Below are 22,028 nucleotides of genomic sequence, written 5' to 3' on the forward strand. Positions count from 1 at the left end.
ATCAATATTTAGAAATAAAATAGATTTTTCTGTATATTGAAGAAAATATTGACCTAATGTCATACAGCATTTTTAAACTCACTTTTTATAAATTTTTTAGATTCCTCACAATTTTCTGTGTAGATAATTCTACCTGATGCAATAGGAACAGTTTACATTTTTCCTTTCCAATCCATGTGGCGTTTTATAAAATACCTCTTATCTTGTTCCCAATATTAGAGAGAAAGCATTCAGCCTATCTCCACTAAGCATGATGTGAGCTGTAGGTCTTTTATAAAATGTCATTTATCAAGTATGGGAAATCTCTCCTAATGCTGGGTGGCTGGGAGTTTATTTGTTTTTTGTCATGAATTTTAAATTTTATTTTAAAAATTTTTGTATCAAATGAAATAATTATGTGAATTTTCTTGTTCAGATTATTAATCTGGTAGATTAATTGTATTAATTGCTTACTGCATATTGAACCAACCTTGTGGTTATTATTTTGTTATATTGCTATGTAAAATATAGTCATGTGTTTATATATCTTAACATACTGACATTCATTATGTATTTTAAATTACGTTGTTAAGGATTTATGCATCTAATTTCATCAGGGACACTGGTCTCTAGCTTCCTTTTCTCGCATTATCTTTGTGAAGTTTTTATTTCAGGGTAATTCTGATTTCATACACAGAACTGAAAACTAGCCCTCCCTTGCTTGGGTTCAGGCCAGAATTCAGACCTGCATCTTGCAGACTGGTTCCAGCTTTGGAACCATTTTTGAAGTTTTCAAAGGCTAGTCCAGGTCTCCAAGTCTTTGATGTGCTGGTTAAGGTCAGCCTCACATATGAGCAGCTCAGGGATGAACTCAGAAGTTCTTAAACAACATTATACACTTGCTTTGCCAGGCTCTTCGCTTTCCATGACCTCTCCAGTACTTTCCAGGGTTCCTGGGCCTTCTGTTTTGTTCTTCCAGCTGAAAGCTGGGGCTTCAGTTACCTCACTTTGCCATCCACCTTCTGTGACTATGCTCATGTTTAGGGCCAAGCCAAGGGAGGACAGAGAGAAGAAAAGCAGAAAGGGTTTGGACCACAGCATCACTGATTGGAGAGGAAAGTTCTCTCCCTCTGGAGTTTTAGGTGCCTTCAGCCCCTGCTGCCTCTGCTAGGAGACCCCTTTCCCACTCCCCCAGTCAGGATGAGAGGGTTCGCTGGAACGCTCTGCACTTGATACCCTCTCCCAGGTTTCCCACTCCCTTACACCCAGGCTGGGGAATGCCAGAGGGAAAATGGCCAACTCAATACCTGTTCAATTGAGTTTGATATCATTTAAAGTGTTTTCATTTCTATATAAATTTTAAAATATAGTTTAAGTGTTTAAAATACTTAAAATTATATGTCCTATGGATAAGTCAATCCGAGTTATTTGAAAGTGACTCATTTTTGTAAGCTTTAAAATGAATCAATGAGAAGGACTAGAAAACATACATTCTTGAGATGTTTTACTGTTTCCTAGGGAACAGGAAGCAGTTCTCTAATCTTCTGTCTTATCCTATCACCTTTCTCTCACCTTCATTAAGTGGAAGGATTTCAGAATGTCCTTCATGTACAAGACCCAGAACATTTGGGGGCAAGTTGCTTATGAAACAGGTTAAAGGGGAGCGAGGGAAGTAGGGACGTTTAGAACAAAGGAATGTCAATTTAGATGCCAGTGGGGCTTTTCTCTAATGTACATTAGATTTATGACAATGTAACACCTGTATGCCATAGAACACTGACAACAGAGCATCTCGCCTACCTGGTTGGAAAGTTATAATATGAATTTCACAACATCAAAGGGGTGAGATAGGTTCCATCACTAAGTGATAACATATACTGTATCATCCTGTCTTTTCCAGAAAATTCTAACCATGATCCCCACGGAAGAAGAGAAGCAGAAAATCCAGGAGGCCCAGCTGGCGAACCCCGAGGCACCGCTGGGCAGCGCGGAGCAGTTCCTCCTCACGCTGTCCTCCATCAGCGAGCTCTCGGCGCGGCTCCACCTCTGGGCGTTCAAAATGGACTATGAAACCACAGAAAAGGTAAGCACGTAGGAGGAGAGGCAGCCAGTCCTGCATCCCCGTGTTGAGGAAGTCAGATTTGCATTGGGGAAGGGAGTGGAGTGTCATCCTCGAGGGAAGGTGAGTTGATTATGATGAGGTTGTGTCTGTACTGAGTGATCAGGATCCTGCTGGTGATGGGTTATTCTAATGTGTGTGCCTGGCACCAGGCTCAGACACGTGGTTGTGGGTTAAAACAAACTATTAACTTTTCTTCTGATTCTGTATGTTCATTGTAGAAAATTTGGAGCATACAGACAAGCACAGCATAGAAAGTGATCTGAAATCCATCCACTTGATGATAATCGTCTACACTGCTATTGACTGTGGCAGTTAGCAGGTCATTGGGTCCCTCTGAGAGCATATCTCAGAAGAAAGCAGAAGACAGTTGAGGATGAAACAGATTGAAAGGGGTTGAGAAGAGCACAGAAGGAAAGGGACCCTGACAGTAAAGGCATGGGGGTAGGGCGGGGGGTGTGCTCATCTTTGGTAGAAGGCAGAAGGAGCAGGAGTCCTCTCTGACTCCGGGCAGTATGAGCACTTTTGGCAGCTGGGCAAATGGAACTAGTGGAGAGGAAAGGGCAGAGGTGGACAGTGAGCTGGAGGTGAGTTTAATGGAGAGGAAGTGCCCAGAGGAGATGCGTTCAAAGCACAGGTGGAGAGGCTGCATGGCCTTCCCTTACTGCAGAGGAGAGAGCACCATGCTATACAAGGGCCAGAGAGGTGGCGTGGGTCTGGGGGGCTTCAGGAGGAAGCCGCTGTGGTTGAATTCATTTGGGAACCAAGCAGGGATGAATTAACCTGGACTACTCAGGTGACTGGGCATGACTTGATCACAAAACCAATCAGCAGGTTTAGGTGGCTCTCTCCAGCCAGGTGAAGTGGCGTCATGGAGAAAACAGACAGGTAGGGCAGAAGCTGGGCTGCAGAGTGAAGGTGAACCTCTGGCCTTGGGATGCAGGCTCTGGGAGAGACTCAGTAAGAACATGGGAGTGGGGACCGCACGGTGACAGTAAAAAAGGGACTGAGGCCAGTAGGCTGCAGGGCAGGCTACCAGTCTGAGAGAGTGGGACTGAGGAAGGCCGTGGGAGTGATGAGGGTGGTGGCCTTCTAGAAAGGACCCCAGGCCAAGAGGTGACTGGCCAGAGTGCCTAGAGGGGAAGTTAGGAGACCTGGGTGGTCCAGGGACAGTGAGGCCACAGTGTCCAGTGTCATCTGCCTGGTAGGGGAAAAGCAAAGAAGACTGGTCCAGATTCTGATGGAGCACGAGAGGGAGGAGTGTCATAGAAGTCAGCCGTGGTGAGATAAGAGGAGACAGGGTGCTAAGTCCTGCTTGTGCTTGGAAGGTGGGTGGGAAAGGGGGAAGGCAGGTTACCTATCCCCCAGCACACATTTCGGTTAGCCACAGGTCCCCACTTGGTCTAACCACTGGGGAGACTTTGGGGACTAGACTTGTTCCCTGCCGCTTTGGCATTTTTCCTTGGCAAGGAGCATGTGCAGATCTGGTGGGATTGCCCTGTATTGAGGAGAACTTGTTATTACCTTGTACAGAAATTAAAAGAACAAAGTAAAACCAAAATCAACATTATCATCTTCTTCCAATTTTTTTTTTAATTGAAAGGAAGTGGCAGAACCACTCTTGGACCTGAAGGAAGGAATAGACCAGTTGGAGAACAATAAAACCTTGGGCTTCATCCTGTCTACTCTCTTAGCCATCGGGAACTTTCTAAATGGAACTAATGTAAGTCTTCCCCTCCCTTCCCCCTCCCTCCCTTGTGGCAGGATCCCTGCCCTTCGCTTGCCGGTGGAGGCCGTACCACTGGCCTTCCAAAGCACAACTGGTCTTCCAAAAACAGCGTTTGTATTTTCTTGCTAAAAGTCTAGAAGACATTTGTTCTTAAAATACCAGGGCCTATGTATTTGAACCTGTATCTTGCTATAAATAAGAAAACTTAGAAAAATGAACACACTATTCCTTCGAAGGTCAGCTACTCTCAAAATTGGTATTGGAGGTATTTTCTTCTAGGCTTTTCTGTTGTTTGTCTGATGTATGTAAGTACAAATATTTGGGTTTAAATGAGTTTTTATTTATTTTAAAGAGAAAGGAAGGAAGGTGGGGAGAGAGAGAGAGAAAACATCGATGTGAGAGAGAAACATCAATCGACTGCCTCCCACGCACACCCCGACCAGGGATCAAACCCACAACCTGGACATGTGCCCTGACCAAGAATCGAACCAGTGACCTTTCAGTACATAGGATGACACCCAACCAATTGAGCCACACTGGCCAGGGCCAAATATTTGTTTTTTACCACTCAAATATTTGTAATTATATGCATTATAAACAGACGTGTTTAAAAATGGGCCTATCTTTGGCCAGGAAGTAGAATAGAAATAGGCAAAGGGAGAAAAGGGGTGTAGATACCCAGATGGCAGAGTCCCAGCCTCCCAGCACCTTGCTTTTCGGGGTAGACCCCGGGGACAGCCCATGGCCGAGGGCTGTGGTGGGAAAGGGCTGGAGGCTCATCCAGGTGTGATCAGCTAGGAATGATAGAGTGTGTGCCCTGGCAAGCTGCAGCCACAAAGGCGCTCACTCCAAATATTGGGCTGCCCGGCCGGTGTGGCTCAGGGATTGAGCATTGACCTGTGAACCAGAAGGTCACGGTTCGATTCCAAGTCAGGGCACATGCCTGGTTGAGGGCTTGATTCCCAGTGGCGGGGGAGGGGGTCATGCAGGAGGCAGCCAATCTATGATTCTCTCTCAACATTGATTTTTCTCTCTCTCTCCCACTCCTCTCCTCTCTCTGAAATCAATAAAAAAAATATCTTTAAAAAATATATATTGGTCTGCTCCAACAGGGCATCGAGTCTAACCTTTTGTGTCTTTCTAAGAACCTGCGTAAAACTTGTCCTTCCTGCCTTTTATTTGATGTTCACCTACCAGGCCAAAGCGTTTGAGTTAAGCTACCTCGAGAAGGTTCCGGAAGTGAAAGACACCGTGCACAAGCAGTCGCTCCTCCACCATGTGTGCACCATGGTGGTGGAGAACTTCCCCGACAGCTCCGACCTGTACTCAGAGATCGGGGCCGTCACCAGGTCAGCCAAGGTACGTGTGGCCCCGGAGCAGGGTCTGTCTCCCCCTCAGCTGGGTCTATCCTCTCAGGAGCACAGGCTCTGTGCAGTAAGACACCCAAGGGCCGCTTGCATCCCCTGCTCTGGAGTCTGTGGCTAGGACTCGTCTCGTGCCTTTTGGAGTGCACTTTTAAGATCCTTTTCCCATCTCTGGTTCTCCGCCGGATTCTTTCCTACTGAGGTATGTGAGCAAGCCTGCCATCCCGGACCCAACTGCTGTGTCCACGGAGGAGCTGTGTTACTCACCAGGCTGGGTTCTCAGGCATTAAAACTCCCAGCTTGTTTAATGTGGGCAAAGGTGTCAAAAAGAGGCAATTTGGCTCCTTCTCAGACTTCCATAGGACCCGGCAGTGAGGCGTTGAGCCAGGAAATGGGCTCGCGTGGCCCCCTGCCCCGCAGATTGGCCGTCCCCGTGATGGTCCCCAGAGGGAATGGGTTTGTAGGGCTGTAACCGTACGTGGCCCTGGTCCCTCAGCTGCAAGCCCCTAAAAGCAGTGCCGAGTGCAAACCTTCACTAACCGGTGGTGTGTGAGAAGGGAGACAGTGCAGTCGCTGGACAGCCTGCTGCGCCCCCTGCAGGAGCATCACTGAGGTCCAACAGCCCAGAGAAACCTCAAATGCAGCAGAGCTGGGAGATGTCCGGATCTTGGGGGGAACCGCAAATGCACAGGGAGAGGTGTGGTGGAAACTCCTGGAAACACAACCCAGGCCAAGGAGCTGAAAGCAGAGTGACCTTTAGGTCTGGGTCACATTGGAATCTAGTGTAAGAAGAGGAGAGAGTGGTGGGCAGAAGGGGGAGGAAGAAAAGGGGGCGTTTCTAAGGTCTGTCCACAGAGCTCTTCCTCCCTCCGCCTTCTTCCACAGAAGTAGCTTGTGGGGACACAGGGGCTGGGACGCTCCTCCACCTGCCCCAGGACCAACAGGCTGCCAACTGCCAGGGACACTGAGCAGGTGGCCCCTGAGCCAGCCCGGCAGTGGACCTGCCTTGAGGCGGGAGGAGGCACGGCCAGCGATCCCCCAGCTCAGAGGCTAACAAGGGGTTTTTTAGGAAACACTATTTCGCAGGCACCCCTACCATGTTACTCTGTGCCAGGCACTGCTCTGAAGTCTTTGCAAATATTCCTTCTATACCCTGACTAAGGCAAAAAGCCTCTGTGAGTATCCCAACCGGGGTCCTCAGTTGCTGCTCTAACACCCCCTATGAGCACCTTCCCATGAGACAGTTTGTTAGGAAGTCTGTCTGGCTGTCTAGATTCACCGTGATCCTGTTTCCAGAACCATCTAGAACAAATCCGTTCCCTTTATACACGTGGTCCTGTGTTTTCCCAGGGCCTGGCCCTAGGTGGAGCCTGCATGTCACCAAAGTAGCCCTGGCCTGGGTGTCCTGACCCCAGGCTGACCCCAGTGACGGCCCCGGGACCCCCTCAGTATCAGGCCTTTTCCAAACTAATAACTAAATAACGTATTTCTGCCTGGAGCTCGGCTTCTGCCCACTCACGTTGGCAATTACTAAAGGTGACTATTGACCCAGGTCCCTGTGACGAGAAGCAGGCTGCCCCTTTGCTGGAACACATCAGAGCCATCCATGTGTGACTGGGGTGCATTCCTCCAACCTCTGGGAAGGACAAGAGTGTGCTGAAAAATTTTATGACCCATCTGCTCAGTTCATCTCGTACGAGGGTTCCTTGATATCATGTTTTAATTTACAGTTTTCAAAGACTTGCCTAAGATTCTTTTTTCCAAATGTGGCAAAAAGAAAAGAAGGTTGCCGCTTGCATTGGGTTCATTTGCAGACCGGTTTTATCACTAAATAATTTGATGCCGAGATAATGACAGATCCACATGTGGATAAATTCGAGGCCATAAATATGTTTGTATTTCAAGATGTAAATTTGGTTTTGATGTTTATTTCTTCCCAGAGGCAATTGGGCTTCCTGGTTCAGGTTGGGGTCTGGCGGTTTCAGCACGTTTTCAATGTTCTCTCTCTGATTTTCAGGTTGACTTTGATCAGCTTCAGGATAATTTATGTCAGATGGAGAGAAGATGCAAAGCTTCATGGGATCACCTCAAGGCAATTGCGAAACATGAAATGAAACCCGTTTTAAAACAACGAATGTCAGAGTTCCTAAAAGACTGTGCTGAGCGAATTATAATTTTAAAGATTGTCCACAGAAGAATAATTAACAGGTAAGCAGTAAAAGGGCATGTTGAAAATATTCTGCACACCAAGATCTGAAGGTTAAATTTACAAAAATTGTGTGATAGATAAATTCTTGGTACATGGCCAGGGTGCCTTTGATGCACATGTTTGTTTCATGGGCGCTTAATTTTCTTGCATACACACACACACACACACACACACACACACACAATACTATAATGCCACTGAATCTTAGGGTCAGAAAGAATCTTAGAGATGTCATTCACAACTCCTCCTTGATCAGAAATTGAATCTATAACATCACTGACAAGCTGAGCCCTGAATCTCCCTGTCTGTTTGAACAGTCCTGCCTGCAGACAGCACACATTTTGTGAGGCAGATTTATTTTTTAGAAAAGTCCCTTTTCTTCATTTAAAAACATATTTTATTGATTTCAGAGAGAGAAAGGGAGAGGGAGAGAGAGATAGAAACATCATTGATGAGAGAGAATCATCAATCTACTGCCTCTTGCATGCCCCCTACTGGGAATTGAGCCCACAACCTGGGCATGTGCCCTTGGCCAGGAATCATACCGTGACCTCCTGGTTCATAGGTTGATGTTCAACCACTGAGCTACCCCCGCCGGGCAAGTTCCTTCCTTATACGATCCACAGTCTGCCCTCTAAGACCTTCCACTCATTGATTCTCGATGGTGGCTTTGCGCTGCGGTCTGCCTGGTGCCACCCTCTGGACCAGCCTTCCTCAGAGTCACAGGATCCAAGAGGACCCTGGGACACACAGCAGTGATGTGTGAGGCCTTGCTTCCCTGCAAGGAGGCTGGCAGGGATCTAGGATGGCCCCAGGGCCGTCCGGGGCTATCTCACCTGGAAGTGGAGGCAGCACCCAGGCCAGAGCCTGGGTCTCCCAGTGTCCCAGGCCAGGGCATTGCCTCCCATGCACCACCGCTTTCTTTCCCTTTGCTTCGTCACTCTGATCTCGGGGGTTTGAGCGCTCTGCCCTGGGCCTTGCACCTTGGCAAGTGAGCATGCAGCTCTGCAGACCTGCGGTGTGTGGTCGGCCCGCAGCGGAGCCCGGGTGGCGGGCCCTAAGACAGCCCCGCTGCAGCTGTGTGAGGAAGCCCGCCCTGGGGGCCGTCTCAGCTGCAGCCGTGCCCGAGGGCTGCTCCTCGGCACACTCCCCGGGCTCTGCTTGAGCACTTTATACGTTTCCAAACAGATGTGTGCTTTTTTCATTTGTTCATAAACATTTCATATTTTTTATTCTTTTTTCTCTTCCCTCCCTCCTTTCCCCTTCTGTCCTTGTTTCCTTCCTTCGCCTTCCATGAAGTCATACAGTCCCTTCATTTCCAATTACAGTGGGTGTACAGTATTCTGTTAGTTTCAGGTGTACAGCATAGTAATTAAATGCGTATATGCCTTACAAAGTGATCACCCACCCGGCACCATGTGTACTTATTACAATATTGATGACTGGATTCCCTGTGCTGCGCTTCACCTCCCTGTGACTGTTTTTAAGAACCTGACTCTCTTGTCTGTCGGGGAGCCCTCTCCCAGCTTGTGTCCTTTGCTGCTCTGGTAACCAGACCTCCTGGGTCTTGCTCCGGACCGTCCAGGGTGGGTAGGCATGGGGATGGGGGTCATCTTTAACTGTTAGGAACAGGAATGAGGAACAGAGTCTTCCCTCCAGGTTGGCGACTATTTACTACTCAGTGCTTTTGGAATTTGGTTGTTCAGACCCCTCACTGCACCCCATCCAGACCTCACAGCTGCCCTCCTAGCGGCATTACCCCATTTGGGTAATCTGGAATTACCCGCGATGTTGTCAGATTTCTCACTGAAATCCAAGCACACTCTGCTTTTGACGTGGTCACGGAGGGAGGCAGGGCACGAGCTGCACTGGCCCTCCATGCTTGGTATGGTACAAGTGATTTCCCACTTAAAACTACTCAAATAAACAAATAGTTTTCATTTGGAATATCATGAAACTGGAGCGGTTTTATGCAAGTCTTGTAAAGCTGTTCTGCCTGGTCACATTAACCATTTTATCCTGGACGCATGAAAATTCAGTGCTACGTCTATTTCTTAAGCTATAATATGTGTGTGTGTGCGCGCATGTGTGTGTGTGCGTGCGCACCCAAGCGTGTGTGTAATTTTATATATACTAGTGGCCTGGTACACGGATCCATGCACATTGAAAGGAAATTAATTAGAAGAAATATTATCACTGTTCGCCCTTTCTCTATAATAGAAGTGTCAGAGATGACGTGTCAGAGGTACGTTGTGCCAATAGTTGGTCTTCAGACATACTCTGTCAATGCCGCAGCTTTCTTTCAGCTTCAGAATGTCAACAAAAACAACCCAATTCACAATCGACAATGACAGATAGAAACACACGCATGCGATTGGTGCCAGCAAGAGCTTTATATTTATTGTGCATACGCAAGTCAACGTTTATTTTTAAGTTGCCAGTGGCATCATATGTACTGGCTGGTCAGACAGACGGATAGTCGGTCACTTAACCTTTTATATATATAGATAATTCTCCCTGGTAAGCTGGTCACCGGATGATGTTGCTCTCATGTGACCTCAATCCCAGTTTACTCACTATTGGTCACCCAATGGGATGACCAGCGTGAGCCAGGAATTCACTGTAGTTATGGTGGGAAGGCTTCTCTGAAGATGTGATATTTGGTCAGAGACCTGTGTGTTGAGAGGGTGCTACCATGCTCTGGGCACAGGGAACAGCTGGTACTGGACGCCTTGTTAGGGCCTATGGTCCTCCCAGTGGAGTGGCCTCCCCACCCCTTCCCTCAGTCCCTGCAGGACCCCATGTTCCCCTAGGGTCCCCAGTGCAAAAGGAAAGGTTAAGATGCCACACAGGCCCTGAGGTGGGCTTGTTCAAGGAATCAGGAGGTTCCAGTGCGGCTGGGATCACAGCAGATACAGTCAGAGAGGTAATAGCCCAGTTATGAGAGACCTTGTATGACGATACCACCTGTTGTTAATTCATCTGCTGATGGATATTTGGCTTCTTTTCTACTTTTTGGCTATTAACATTAATGCTGCTATGAATAGTTGTGTAGAAGGTTTAGTGTGAACACATATATTCATTTCTTTTGGGTATATGCATAGGAACGAAATTGCTAGGTCATAAAGTAGCTCCATTTTAGCTTTTTAGGAACCGCCAGACTTGTCCACAGTAGCCGAACCATTTTTATGGCCTCATCAGTGCCACGGGAGGGTTCCAGTTTATGCACATCCTCACCACATGCATCATTGTATCCATCCTAGAGAGTGTGAAGGGCATCTCACTGTGGTTTTGATTTGCATCCCCCTGATGACTAAAGGTCATCTTTTCATGCACTTATTGGCTATTTGCATGCCTTTATTTGAGAAATGTCTGTTCAAATTCTGTGTCAGTTTTCGTTTGTTTGTTTTAGTGTTGAGTTGTAACCTTTCTTTATATGTTCTGGATACAAACTCCCTATCAGGCATATGATTTGCAAATGTTTTCTACCATTTTGTGGGTTGTCTTTTCACTCTTGACAGAGTCCTTTGAAGCACAAAAGCTCTTTAATGTTGATGAAGTTGAATGTATCTATATTTTCTTTGGGTGCTTATGCTTTTGGTATCATAGCTAAGAAATAATTTCCTAATCCAAAGTCATAACATTTTGTTTTCTTCTAAGAGTTTCATACTTTTACTAGCATTTTTTGGTTTTAAACAGCATTTTCAGTCCCCTTTACCTTAAATTCCTGTTGTATGTTTTACTTAGTTGTTTTTCACAAAAAGAATAAGTCAGTGTCACTCATTTGAAAAACAAACCAAACCTTTTTCTAAGTGTACAAATTAGAATGATCAACACCAAAAGTTTTTGTCTACAAATAGTGGTATCATTTATATAATACTGTTTGCTTACATAAAAATTTCACTCTGTCTCCTACTATCTTCTTCCTCATATCCTGAAAACTAAAAATTGGGCACACGTCTGCTCATTTAATTTCTTTTACAAAAATTTTAAGTAAATAACAGTCAACAATTTCTTATTTATAATTAAATAGCTGAGATAATTTTGTGCATCTCGTTCAATGTGTTCCAATTAAATTAAGATTGTATGTAAAATTGCAAGAAAATATATCAAAATATTTACTCAGAGAAAACTTTACAAGCATCTTTTTATAAACCATCAATTGACATATTGTTCATAATATGTTCATGTCTTTTCCAAGTATTCACTGGAGCAGGTTCCCAAGGAATTGCTAAGCAACATTTCTTTATTTCTTATTTAATTTTTATATAATCTAGAAACTGCAATATTCATTTTTGTTACAAAACTTTCACATATCCATTTTAGGAAGCATTAAAACACAGATAAGCAAAAAGAAAAAGGTACTTAATCTCCTGCCATCCTGCCATCTCACCATCCCCAATGAGAAAGTGAGTTGAACTTGACCTCTGGTCTCATTGTCACTTGAGAGGATTCTTCAACCTCAAGGCCCCAGGAAAGAACAACATTGTCTTGCGCTGATGGGTTTTTTTTACTGAACGTTTTTAGATAATCAATTTTTGTTCCTTAAAACTGAAGTCATCGGCCCTATTGTTTTTCCTTGCAGGTTCCATTCCTTTTTGCTCTTTATGGGGCATCCGCCGTATGCGATCCGGGAAGTGAACATAAACAAGTTCTGCAGGATCATTAGTGAATTTGCCCTGGAGTATCGCACCACCAGGGAAAGGGTTCTGCAGCAGAAACAGAAGCGGGCCAACCACAGAGAGAGAAATAAGACCAGAGGGAAGATGATCACCGATGTAAGTTTCAGGAAATCAGTTTATTTATTTTGAGAGTATAATCAACCATAAAATGTCCCACAGTTTGGGGACTGTGCTTCTTTTCTTTTCTCTTCTTTTCTTTTCTCTATTTTTCTTTAAAATCTGCTATAGACAAATGAGGAACTAGAATGTGTGGCTGGAGGAGGAGCTTGTTACCCATATTGGGTGTGTTGTATGGTGCTGATGACATTAAATGCTTGTTTCCGTTTTCAACCTCTGTGATGGAAGGTAATGCCACTTACAGGAAGACAAATGTACCGATTTGGGAATTGATTCAGGATTTTAATCATCATAACGATGCTTTATAACCTATCAGTTGACACGTGGACCGCCATTCGAGGCATCTTAATAGAGAAATGATTGATGTGGTTGCTCAAAGCTGCAATTGGATGGGCTCTTGGCAGACCCTTCAGTCAGAGATTATCAGGGTGGGAAGGGATCCCCTTTGGGGGTCTCTGCACACTCACATGTCTCTCCCATTCCTGGGCTCTTCCCCCATCTCTCCCACCTCATCCCTGAGCCCACTGGGCCATGGGCGCCGTGGGTATTCAGAAGGGAGATGCTTGGAAAGGGAAGAGGAAGGGAGGCATGAAGATGCCAGAGACAGACAGTGCCTCTTTCTGACATGCCTTTGCGAAACTTACTCCATCTGCCTCTATAGGTGAGAAGCACCTTGGCTCTCAGTGATCAGGGAATGGAATGGGTTAGTGACTAAGCCATCATCCTTTGCACGCCTCAGCTGAACTCGAGTCAGGTGGATTTCTTTGGGGAGGAATAAAATCAATTAAGAAGACCTTATCGGGGCTGCCTTCTGTGCCTAGAAGATGTTCATGCTGTAGGAGAAACAGGGAGCACACAATTACTGCCCGCATTCTTGAGGGGGCCTGGCCTTTCCATGGAGACCTGGACACATTATCTTAGTAATTTCAAAAGAAGGCAGAGGAGAACTAGGGACTAATCCCCTCACCACCTACCCCACCCAGACCCCTGTTTCCTTGGAATTTTCTGGGCCCTTAGAGAGTGCTCAGATCCCGTTTCTGCAGAAGGTGCCCTTTCCGCAGTCCCCCGGGCACCAGCGCCACCAGCCGAGTCTCCTGTCTCCTCTGCTGAAGTCTGGGCTCAACTGAATCTTTCACCTCCTGGAGGACAGCAGCTCGGGAAGCAAACGGACTCCAGTTGGGCAAACTGTGTCCCACATTTCATTCCAAAGTATTATTTTTAAAAGTTGTAAAAGGGGAGTGCTTATTTTTGTGGAAATGAGACACATTAGAGGGTGAAAAATACAAGTCCAATATGCTCATAGTTATGAAAACACGTCAAAATTTCTTGCTAAATTCTTGAGATTTTTTTTTTACAGATCCCACTAATTTTTAAATTCTGTCCTTCTCTGTAAACACTCAGCTTTCCTATTTATAAGCAGGGATAAAATTTTCTAGGGTTTGATTCAAAAATATTTAAATTCCCATTAACATCTGGGCAGTACTGGCTTCCTCAGGGTTTATCCTGGACATAGTCCCTATTTTTAGTGGGCAAAGTGGCATCATCTGTGTAGAAAGGTTGCCATCTGCTGGTAAATCAGAGTATTGTCAGTTACGGCAATGGATACAGCTTCCCGTTTTCCCAACATCTCAAGTACGCAAGCGCCCGCTGAGTGCCCAGCACAGCATGGGGCAACGAGGAAGATGTGGGTGCTGCAAAAGATAAGTTTATACCCTTAGGATGTCATGATCTGGTTAAGAAAAACATCTCCACCACTTTAATCACTAAAAACAAACCCAAGCAATAGATGGAGAAGCAAAACCTGAGCATTAGAGCTGGAAGCGATTTTTGGAGAAAACTGTGCAGCCAGTCACTTTTATTGCAGAAGCTGAGCAATGAGGATGGAAGTGACAGCCCTTAAAGAGGGGACAATTTTAGAAAAAAACCATTATTTTCTAAGGCACAGAGCTGCCTGGGCTAAATCTAAAGACCCTGTGGTGGTAACGTCAGCCCCGTATCTGCTGTCTGTGCTGGTCTCTCCTCCTCTTCCGCTGTTTCTGAACATGCAGAAGGCTTCCTTTCTTAAAGTCCAGGAGTCCTCCAGGGAGGATCAGGGAGACACTAAGTCATTCCTCATCCTTGTGTCGCCACCTGGTTCTAGGCAAAATGGTGACATAGGTCACTGCGGCCCTGTCTGCTGTCGTTCCACTCCAGCTGGGCCGTGAGAACTCAGGCTGCCCACCCCAGGACCCCCACATTGAGGCAGGAGTAACCCTGGTGAGGCCCTTGCCTTCTCTCCAGCTTCCTCTCTGTGAAAAGGGAATGCTAGTTACTTTGGGGATATTGGGAGGGCTAGAGATCTTGTATATTGGCATCTCACACGTGTACTCGTTGCTGAAAGAAAACCCAAATCCTGGTTAAATAAGTTCTAAGATTTTTTAAAAGCTGGCACCGCAGAACTGTCACCTCTTGTCATGATGCCACTTGGCTGGAAAGGTGATGTACTGGGAGCACTGTGTCATTGCAGCTTCCAGAAGTGTAGTCAGTTCTCAACACCCTTGTGTCTGATTGGCTGGCCTCGCCTTCCAACCTCACTGGAAACAAGCACTCGTTAAATTGAGAGCATGTTGATTTAAATTTAAGAGATTGGTATGACTTTCACCTTCAATTTATTTTTAGAAAAGGGATTTTATTTGAAGTGACTTCAGGGAGTTTATCTGGTGAGAGTTGGTGAGAATTGAAAGTATGGCCAGTCAGTTCTGACAGCCTCCAGGAGGCACAGGGAGGTAAGATTTTGAAGAGAACCTACCGTTCCTCTGGTCCTGCGTTGTCTGTCCTGTGTGTGGAAGGTTCTTGGAGGCGCAGACCAGCAGCCTGGGCAGGGAGGCCCAGCACTGGGGATGAGAGGGGAGCGGCCGCTAACAGGTGGGGCCAGGCAGAGGGAGGCCAGTCCCCTTACTGAGGCCCTGATGGGGGCAGTGGAGGTGGGTTCCACAGAATGTGGCTGCGTGAGGGGCAGGACACAGAGCTGGGGGTGAGGTATGGAGTGGCCAGAAACCAGGTAAGCTGGCTGTCAACCTCATGAGCAGCCTCGGGAGATTGGCCCGAACCCCCACATCCCTTCTGACTGTAGTCAGGATAGAGCTTGAGGAATTTCCAGAGGAGGGCAGGGGGGCTAGGGAGGCAGGGCCCGGCCGCTCCCAAATCAAGAGGGTGTGCCCTGGTCATGGGGCCAATTTCTTCATTTGGAATGTGACGTGACATGGAGATGATCTCATCTTTGCTGACTTCCGTGCCTTCTAAGAATCCCTTCTGTCTTTTCCATCCTGTCCTGTCCTCTGGGGTAGACTGATGAAGAGGATGACATGGAGGTAGGACTCTGTCTAAACGTGTAGAATGCCACGTTTGACCTCCAGGGGCGCTGGAGAGTCTAACCTAAGCAGCCTGCAGTGTCAGCACAGTTCTGTGCTTTAAACCATGCATGCACGTTTTCGGGTTGGTTTCTGCGTGATCACTAACCTCCTAACAAGGGTCCTTGTCCTGCCGTGTGTGCCAGGGACTGACGGATTGACTGCTTTTCCGAGCTGTCCCTGATCCCCAGGCCCTGTCAAGAGTGGCAGCACCAGCACACCTCTCTCTACTGCGAGGAGAGTGGTCAGGGAACTTTCCCTCCTGCCCTGTCTGAGCCTTTTGGCAATACAAGTATGAGAACTAGGTTCTAGAACAGCCACGTGAAGAGCCCTAAAATCAGAGAGGATGTGGGGCAGTGGCTAAGAGCCAGGCCAGACCACCGGCTCAGCAGCTTTGGGTAGCTCTGACTTGTGCCCATTTCCTCCATTGGCATCTACTGGGTCTGGTGGGATCAGTGTGTGAGGGGTGGGAGGGCAGGGGCTCCTTGTCTTGGTCCAGATGTCAGATCCAGAGTCCACATCAGAGCTGGCTGGCCTGGAAGGTGAGGGAGGAGCAGTACAGATGTGCCAGCCACAGATATGTCCTGGGCTCTCTGCTGCGGTGGCCGAGACGCTGGATGAAAAGAGGAAGCCCAGATCTACAGAGCTCCTCTCTGCAAACCTAACAGAATGCTTTGTCTCACCCAGATGTTGGGCACTGTGTGCTGTGGCCCGATGTGCTAGCATACCTCTTGTAAAACATCTGTGTCCTGGCTGTTCAGCTGGAATTAGAGAATATTGTGTGCACGTAATACTTGTTTAAACAACTATATTTTTGAAGTAGTAAGTGTTACCAAACTCAGTTTCAGCATGAATTTCTGAGTCGTGTTCTGATCTGGTGCCTGAAACCAACCCCCTTGGGGTCACTTAATCTTGGAAGGCCTTAGTTCCCTTCTCAGTAAAGTGAGGTGGGACTAGATCTGGAAAATTTCTTCCCAACTCTTAATCTTATATCATTCTGTGGCTGAATCCCACTTTTAAAATTCGACTATCATAAGTGATATGTAGGAAATTTTTAACTGCTTTCTGATACTAAATTTTAAAAACTTAAAGCTCAATATATTTAATTAGCACATTAAATATATTCATCCTTGTATCAGGGCTTTGGCGTTGGAAACGGATTTGGTTTCTGAGTTCTTCCCAGAGCTGGTTTCAGTCGCCCCTGGTAGGCACCCACTGAGGGAACTTGCAGAGAGCCGAGATGCCTGGGACAGTGGAGGGATGGGCATGGTCCTTCTGGACCAGGGCTTTTCTTTCTGATAAAAGAACTTCCGTGTTCACAGATGTGTTGTCATTATTCATCCACAACCTCGGTGACTGCCGTAAGGACTGCGTTTGCGGGATACACACAAACCAAAGGACAGGGAGGGACAGAAGAGAAGGTTTCCCTCAACTAAGCATTTTATAGGCTTGAGTTGACTTTGGGGATGTCAGCTCACGCCATCACCCCCCTTTGGTCTTGCAGTCTGGCAAATTCTCCAGCAGTTCTCCAGCACCTGCGAGCCAACCACAGGGCCTGAGCTACGCAGAGGACGCCGCTGAGCACGAGAACATGAAGGCTGTGCTGAACACCTCGTCCCCGACCATAGACGATGCCACCCCGGTGCTGGGCATCCGCACACGCAGCCGGATGAGCCGAGGTAACTCTGGGCTAGGTGGGGCACATCTTCCCAGGAAACCACCCCGTGGGGGTCTGGTCCCCATCACCGGGTACAGGTTCCTGTACCCGGGTTGTGGCTGCAAAGGGCTGCTAAGTGGGATGCTTTGCCAGAGGCTATATTTCTGCCTCTGTTTTGTAAGTAAGGTCTTACTGAACACAGCCACACTTGCTCGGTGGTGCTTTTCCACGTAGTGGCAGAGCTGTGTGGGTGTGACGGAGACTGCAGACTTTTGAAGTTGCGTGTTTGTTACAAAAAGAAGTGTAGGGAGAGGAAATTCACAATTTTGAACAGATTTATATATATCTGTCTTCTTACAGAAGCATATTTCCCATCTTATAGAAGAGATTTCACAGGAAGTTCATCCTGGTATATTAAAATAGCATTCTATCTAATAAAAGAGTAATATTCAAATTGACCATTGCTCCAACACACAAGATGGCTGCCCCCATGTGGTCAAATATGGCTGCCCCCATGTGGACACAGATGGCTACCACTAGATGGCCAGCAGGGAGGGTAGTTGGGAGGGACCAAGCCTGCAAGGGAGGGCAGTTGGGGGGGACCCAGGCATGCAGGGAAGGGCAGTTGGGAGGGACCAGGCCTGCAAGGGAAGATAGTTGGGGGCGATCAAGCCTGCAGGGGAGGGCAGTTAGGGGTGACCAGGCTGGCAGAGGAGGGAAGTTGGGGATGACCGGGCCTGCAGGGGAGGGCAGTTAGGGGTGACCAGGTCTTCAGGGGAGGGCAGTTAGTGGCAATCAGGCTGGCAGGGGAGCAGTTAGGCATCAATCAGGCTGGCAGGGGAGTGGTTAAGGGGTGATCAGGCTGGCAGGCAGAAGTGGTTAGGGATAATCAGGAAGGCAGGCAGGTGAGCAGTTGGGAGCCAGCAGTCCTGGATTGTGAGAGGGATGTCCGACTGCCCGTTTAGGCCCGATCCCGGTAGGATTGGGCCTAAACGGGCAGTCGGACATCCCTTGAGGGGTCCCAGATTGGAGAGGGTGCAGGCTGGGCTGAGGGACACACACCCCCATGCATGCATTTCATGCACCGGGCCTCTAGTCCTATATAATAAAAGGCTAACATGCAAAATGTCCCTCAACCGGGAGTTCCACCAGGCCTTCAAACATGAGTTCAACCAGGGGGTGGGGCCTGCCTGCCAACTGCCCATGGCCCCTCCCCCGAGCCGGCCCGGCCCGGCCCAATTGACCCTGATTAGGGCGGGCCAGCCGGAACCCACCCGTGCACGAATTCGTGCACCAAGCCTCTAGTTGATTTATAACTCTTTAACGTGACTTGGGAATTATGTTTTTGTGGGGCTTTCTTCTTGCTTGTCGATAGGCAGATGTTTCCATGCCAGACCTGGAGTTATTAATAAATGTATTTTTTTGGTCAGCAAGCACAGAAGTGTACCAAAGAGAATTTATGTCAATTCCACCTTTACTGGTTGTAGAGGACAATCTTGTTATGATATTTCAAAGATAAACTATGTTTCAAAATCCATTGATTTCTATTCCACTGAATGAGAAGTTGGGGTTAGTTAACATTCACTGGGCACATACAGACACAGATAGAGAGTTGACTTCACAAATGTCTCTGGACGTTACTGGACATACATCACTGGATACCTGTGATGTTCACATCACCGTGTGGCATGGGGTCTTGGGTGGGGAGGGGGTCTGCCCTCCTGTGACCTGGTAGGTGGAGGGACGCATCCAGGCATAGGAAATTAAAGAGCAGTGAAAGACAAGAGCACAGCTGTGGTACAAGGTATTGTGACTTAAGTGCCCCAAGTGTGGGTTTTAGGGAGTACAGAGCCTGGAGGATGGTGGCTGGAGTGGTGCCCTGTGCCCCACAGTGGGGACCTGCGAGCCCTCGGCTCTGCTGAGCTTGGGCTTCCCACTCTACTCCGCTGCTGGCAGCTCAGCTGCCAGGGGCAGCGCTGTGCATTTTCTTTGGTATCCTCCTCTCTGGGTTCATCGCATTCCCTGTTTAATCCTTCAGGATCCGCTAGTTCATGGACCATGGGAACCGATGACTCACCGAACGTCACGGATGACGCCGCTGATGAGATCATGGACCGCATCGTCAAGTCGGCCACCCAGGTGCCCAGTCAGCGAGTGGTGCCTCGGGAGAGGAAGCGCTCCCGGGCCAACCGGAAATCTCGTAAGTGCCTTTGAGTTGGGGTGAGGGACTCGCCCACAGGTACCTTCCCTCGAGTCCTGTATGACCGGGAAGGGCAGACTCGGAGGTGGGCTCCAGGGAATTGTCACTGGTGCCAGGAGGCCCACCAGTTTGTCAGCAAAAGGTTTCCTACGTGGCAGTCAGCGTTGGCCTGTGGAGGGTGCTGCAGTCACCCCTGTCCGGGGTAGTTGTCGTTTCTGGCCAGGCCTCCCTCAATTCGTACTTTGTCCTAGGAAGGCTTAAAGGCCCTGACATGGCTCTGGCAGGCGGGGGTGGGCTCAGGGCGGCCCATTGCCAAGCCCTGCCCGGGATGCTTTGTCAGAGGCTATAACTCTGCCTCTCTCCCAGCATCAGGGGCCACTTTCTGGGCTGGAGGTGGTTCCCCCAGGGGTTCGCTGCTGCCGGTGAGCATGACCAAGGTAAAAACCAGTGATTTTATGGTCATTAGGATGCTTAAAATACTTAATGGTAGCCTAGGTTGGCCAGTTATTTTTTCTTTTCCTACCAAATAGAGGATTCAACTAAATCAAAGCAACTGACTTTCTCTTTAGTTGGAGCCCAATTCCTGCTCCTGCCCAAGTGGTGGGTGTGGAGTTGCCGGTGTAGGCACTGTGCCAACTCTCATAGGGACCGCACCGAGTCAGGAAGCAGGGTTCCTCTCAGTTCTGTGATGTCCCGTGTGTTGGCTGTGGCGCTGGTGTGTGTGGAGAGCTCAGCCCCCAAGCTTTGGCCCTTGCTGGTCGCACAAGTGGCAGCTTCACCAGCTCTGCTTCCTGGAGGAAGGGGTGGTGCCTAGGAAAGGGATTTATGACTTTTCACCAGAAGGAAGGCTGGTTGCCTCCCCATGTCCCGACTCCCAAAAGTGACAGGAGAGTGACTCCAAGTAAGACAGGGAGTTCAGTTAGAATTCGAACTCAGGGAGCCCCCGTGGTGCCACCCTTGAGGTTCACGCAGGAGGTGATGGGGTTTGAGCTGCATATGTTGGACCCCGTGATTCTGCGTGACCCATTGGCACGCTTGTTTCCAGGGTAAAGAACACTAAACCAAACGACTGATTCAGAATCTGTGTTAACAAGGTCTCCAGAGGACTCGGGCACAGAGAGCTAGAGTGCTCAGGTCTGAGGCCTGGAGTGGAATTACAGGGGCCTCAGTTGCATGCGCATCTTCCCTGACAAACTCTTCTCCAAAACGTTGGCTCGTCCACCTCCCCCCGCACCTGCCTGGGGGATTCCAGCTGCTCCAGGCCCAGGCAGCACCTCCCTTTTTCTCTGCCTGACGGGGATGAACTAGTATCCCTGTGTGGCTTTAACTGACTTTTCCCTGCATACTAGGAAGCTGAGTTGCCTCTCTTGCCATTTGCATCTCTTCTTTTGTGGATGGCTTGTCCATATCGTTTGCCTATATTTCTCTTGCTCTTTTTCATGATAAGAAATCTACTTGTTGAATAGCTTTTTAAAATGAAACGCATGAAAGGCTTTTGGAGGTCTTCCATAGATTATGTTCAGTATTTGCCTTTATTGCCCTCCTATTACTTACTTCAGTGAACAGGTAACCAAATGGCAGAAACGTGGTACCCGGTCTCTCCTGGTCTGGCTACAGCGGGGCACCTTAGTGCAAGAATCACCCGGGAGGATCTGGGAAAAGCAAGTGTGTGTGTTGAGGGTGTCAGGGACCATGGCGGGGAGTAGAGAAAGGATGCCAAGCCAGGGTGTGCCCTCACAGAGGTGGGCAGGGGTGAGCCAGGAACCTCAGAGACAGAGACTACATGACACAGTGGCCTTGCCAGTCCCCGGAGTCTCAGGGCATCCACGTCTGTGTGGGCAGAATGCTGGCCCTGCCTGCTGGTCTAGAGAAAACCAGATTCTTACAGAGACACATGATGTCACTGGGAACAATCACACAGTCATAATTAATTTCCCACTTCAATCTGGCCAGAGAGATATTTTGCCTGTTTTTGTTGTTGACATAACATACTATCCTTTGGTATTGTTTCCATTCCAATCTTATGCAAAACAGCCGTATATTCTTTTTATTTAGCCAAACACATTTCATCCTGTGATGCGGTTACTTCAGCGACAACAGCACTGCATGTATGTAAATGTTTATCTGCAACAGGTTTAACTTATTAGTAATGGCACAGTCCGCAGACATTTAAGACAAGGGAAGTTACTTTGATTTCCATTTAAAGGGGTGATAAACTCCAGCTTTTCACAAGAGGTTAAAGGAATAAGAAGACAATAATTTGCAAAATCAACACGAAGTTTCGCCTTTTGGGCTCCACCCTGTCTTTTATTTGATTGCTTAATGGTGGCAGTGAGCAAGTGGATAATGAATACCCAACATATTTGGGCCGTAGCGCATTTGGTCAAAGACAGTAATAGTCCAGCTATAGCAGGAAACTAAACAGAATCCATCCCATAACCTAAAAATGTATGACCTGTGAGCCTTTTTGAGAATCCTCTGAGAAAATTCAATGTCCACTTTCCTGTTGCCGCTGGTGGCCGGGCCTGCACACACCGAACGCCCTGCGAATGCCTGGAACGTGCAGCCAGTAGGGACACACCA

General features: G+C 47.8%; 1 protein-coding gene across 5 annotated transcripts in view; it reads left to right on the forward strand.

Moving 5' to 3' along the window:
- FHOD3 (formin homology 2 domain containing 3) overlaps positions 1-22,028 on the forward strand; it is a 381,469-nt gene that overhangs the window by 352,222 nt on the left and 7,219 nt on the right. For all 5 annotated transcript variants that reach the window (XM_079783592.1, XM_079783590.1, XM_079783588.1 and 2 more), the window contains 7 exons: positions 1,880-2,062; positions 3,702-3,821; positions 5,025-5,186; positions 7,209-7,399; positions 11,986-12,178; positions 17,093-17,267; positions 19,284-19,445. In XM_079783592.1, the coding sequence (XP_079639718.1) occupies positions 1,880-2,062; positions 3,702-3,821; positions 5,025-5,186; positions 7,209-7,399; positions 11,986-12,178; positions 17,093-17,267; positions 19,284-19,445 (1,186 nt within the window). The remainder of the gene's footprint in view (positions 1-1,879; positions 2,063-3,701; positions 3,822-5,024; positions 5,187-7,208; positions 7,400-11,985; positions 12,179-17,092; positions 17,268-19,283; positions 19,446-22,028) is intronic.

The sequence above is a fragment of the Cnephaeus nilssonii genome (assembly GCF_951640355.1).
Source record: "Cnephaeus nilssonii genome assembly, chromosome: 11".
In the NCBI taxonomy this organism is placed as follows: Eukaryota; Metazoa; Chordata; class Mammalia; order Chiroptera; family Vespertilionidae; genus Cnephaeus; species Cnephaeus nilssonii.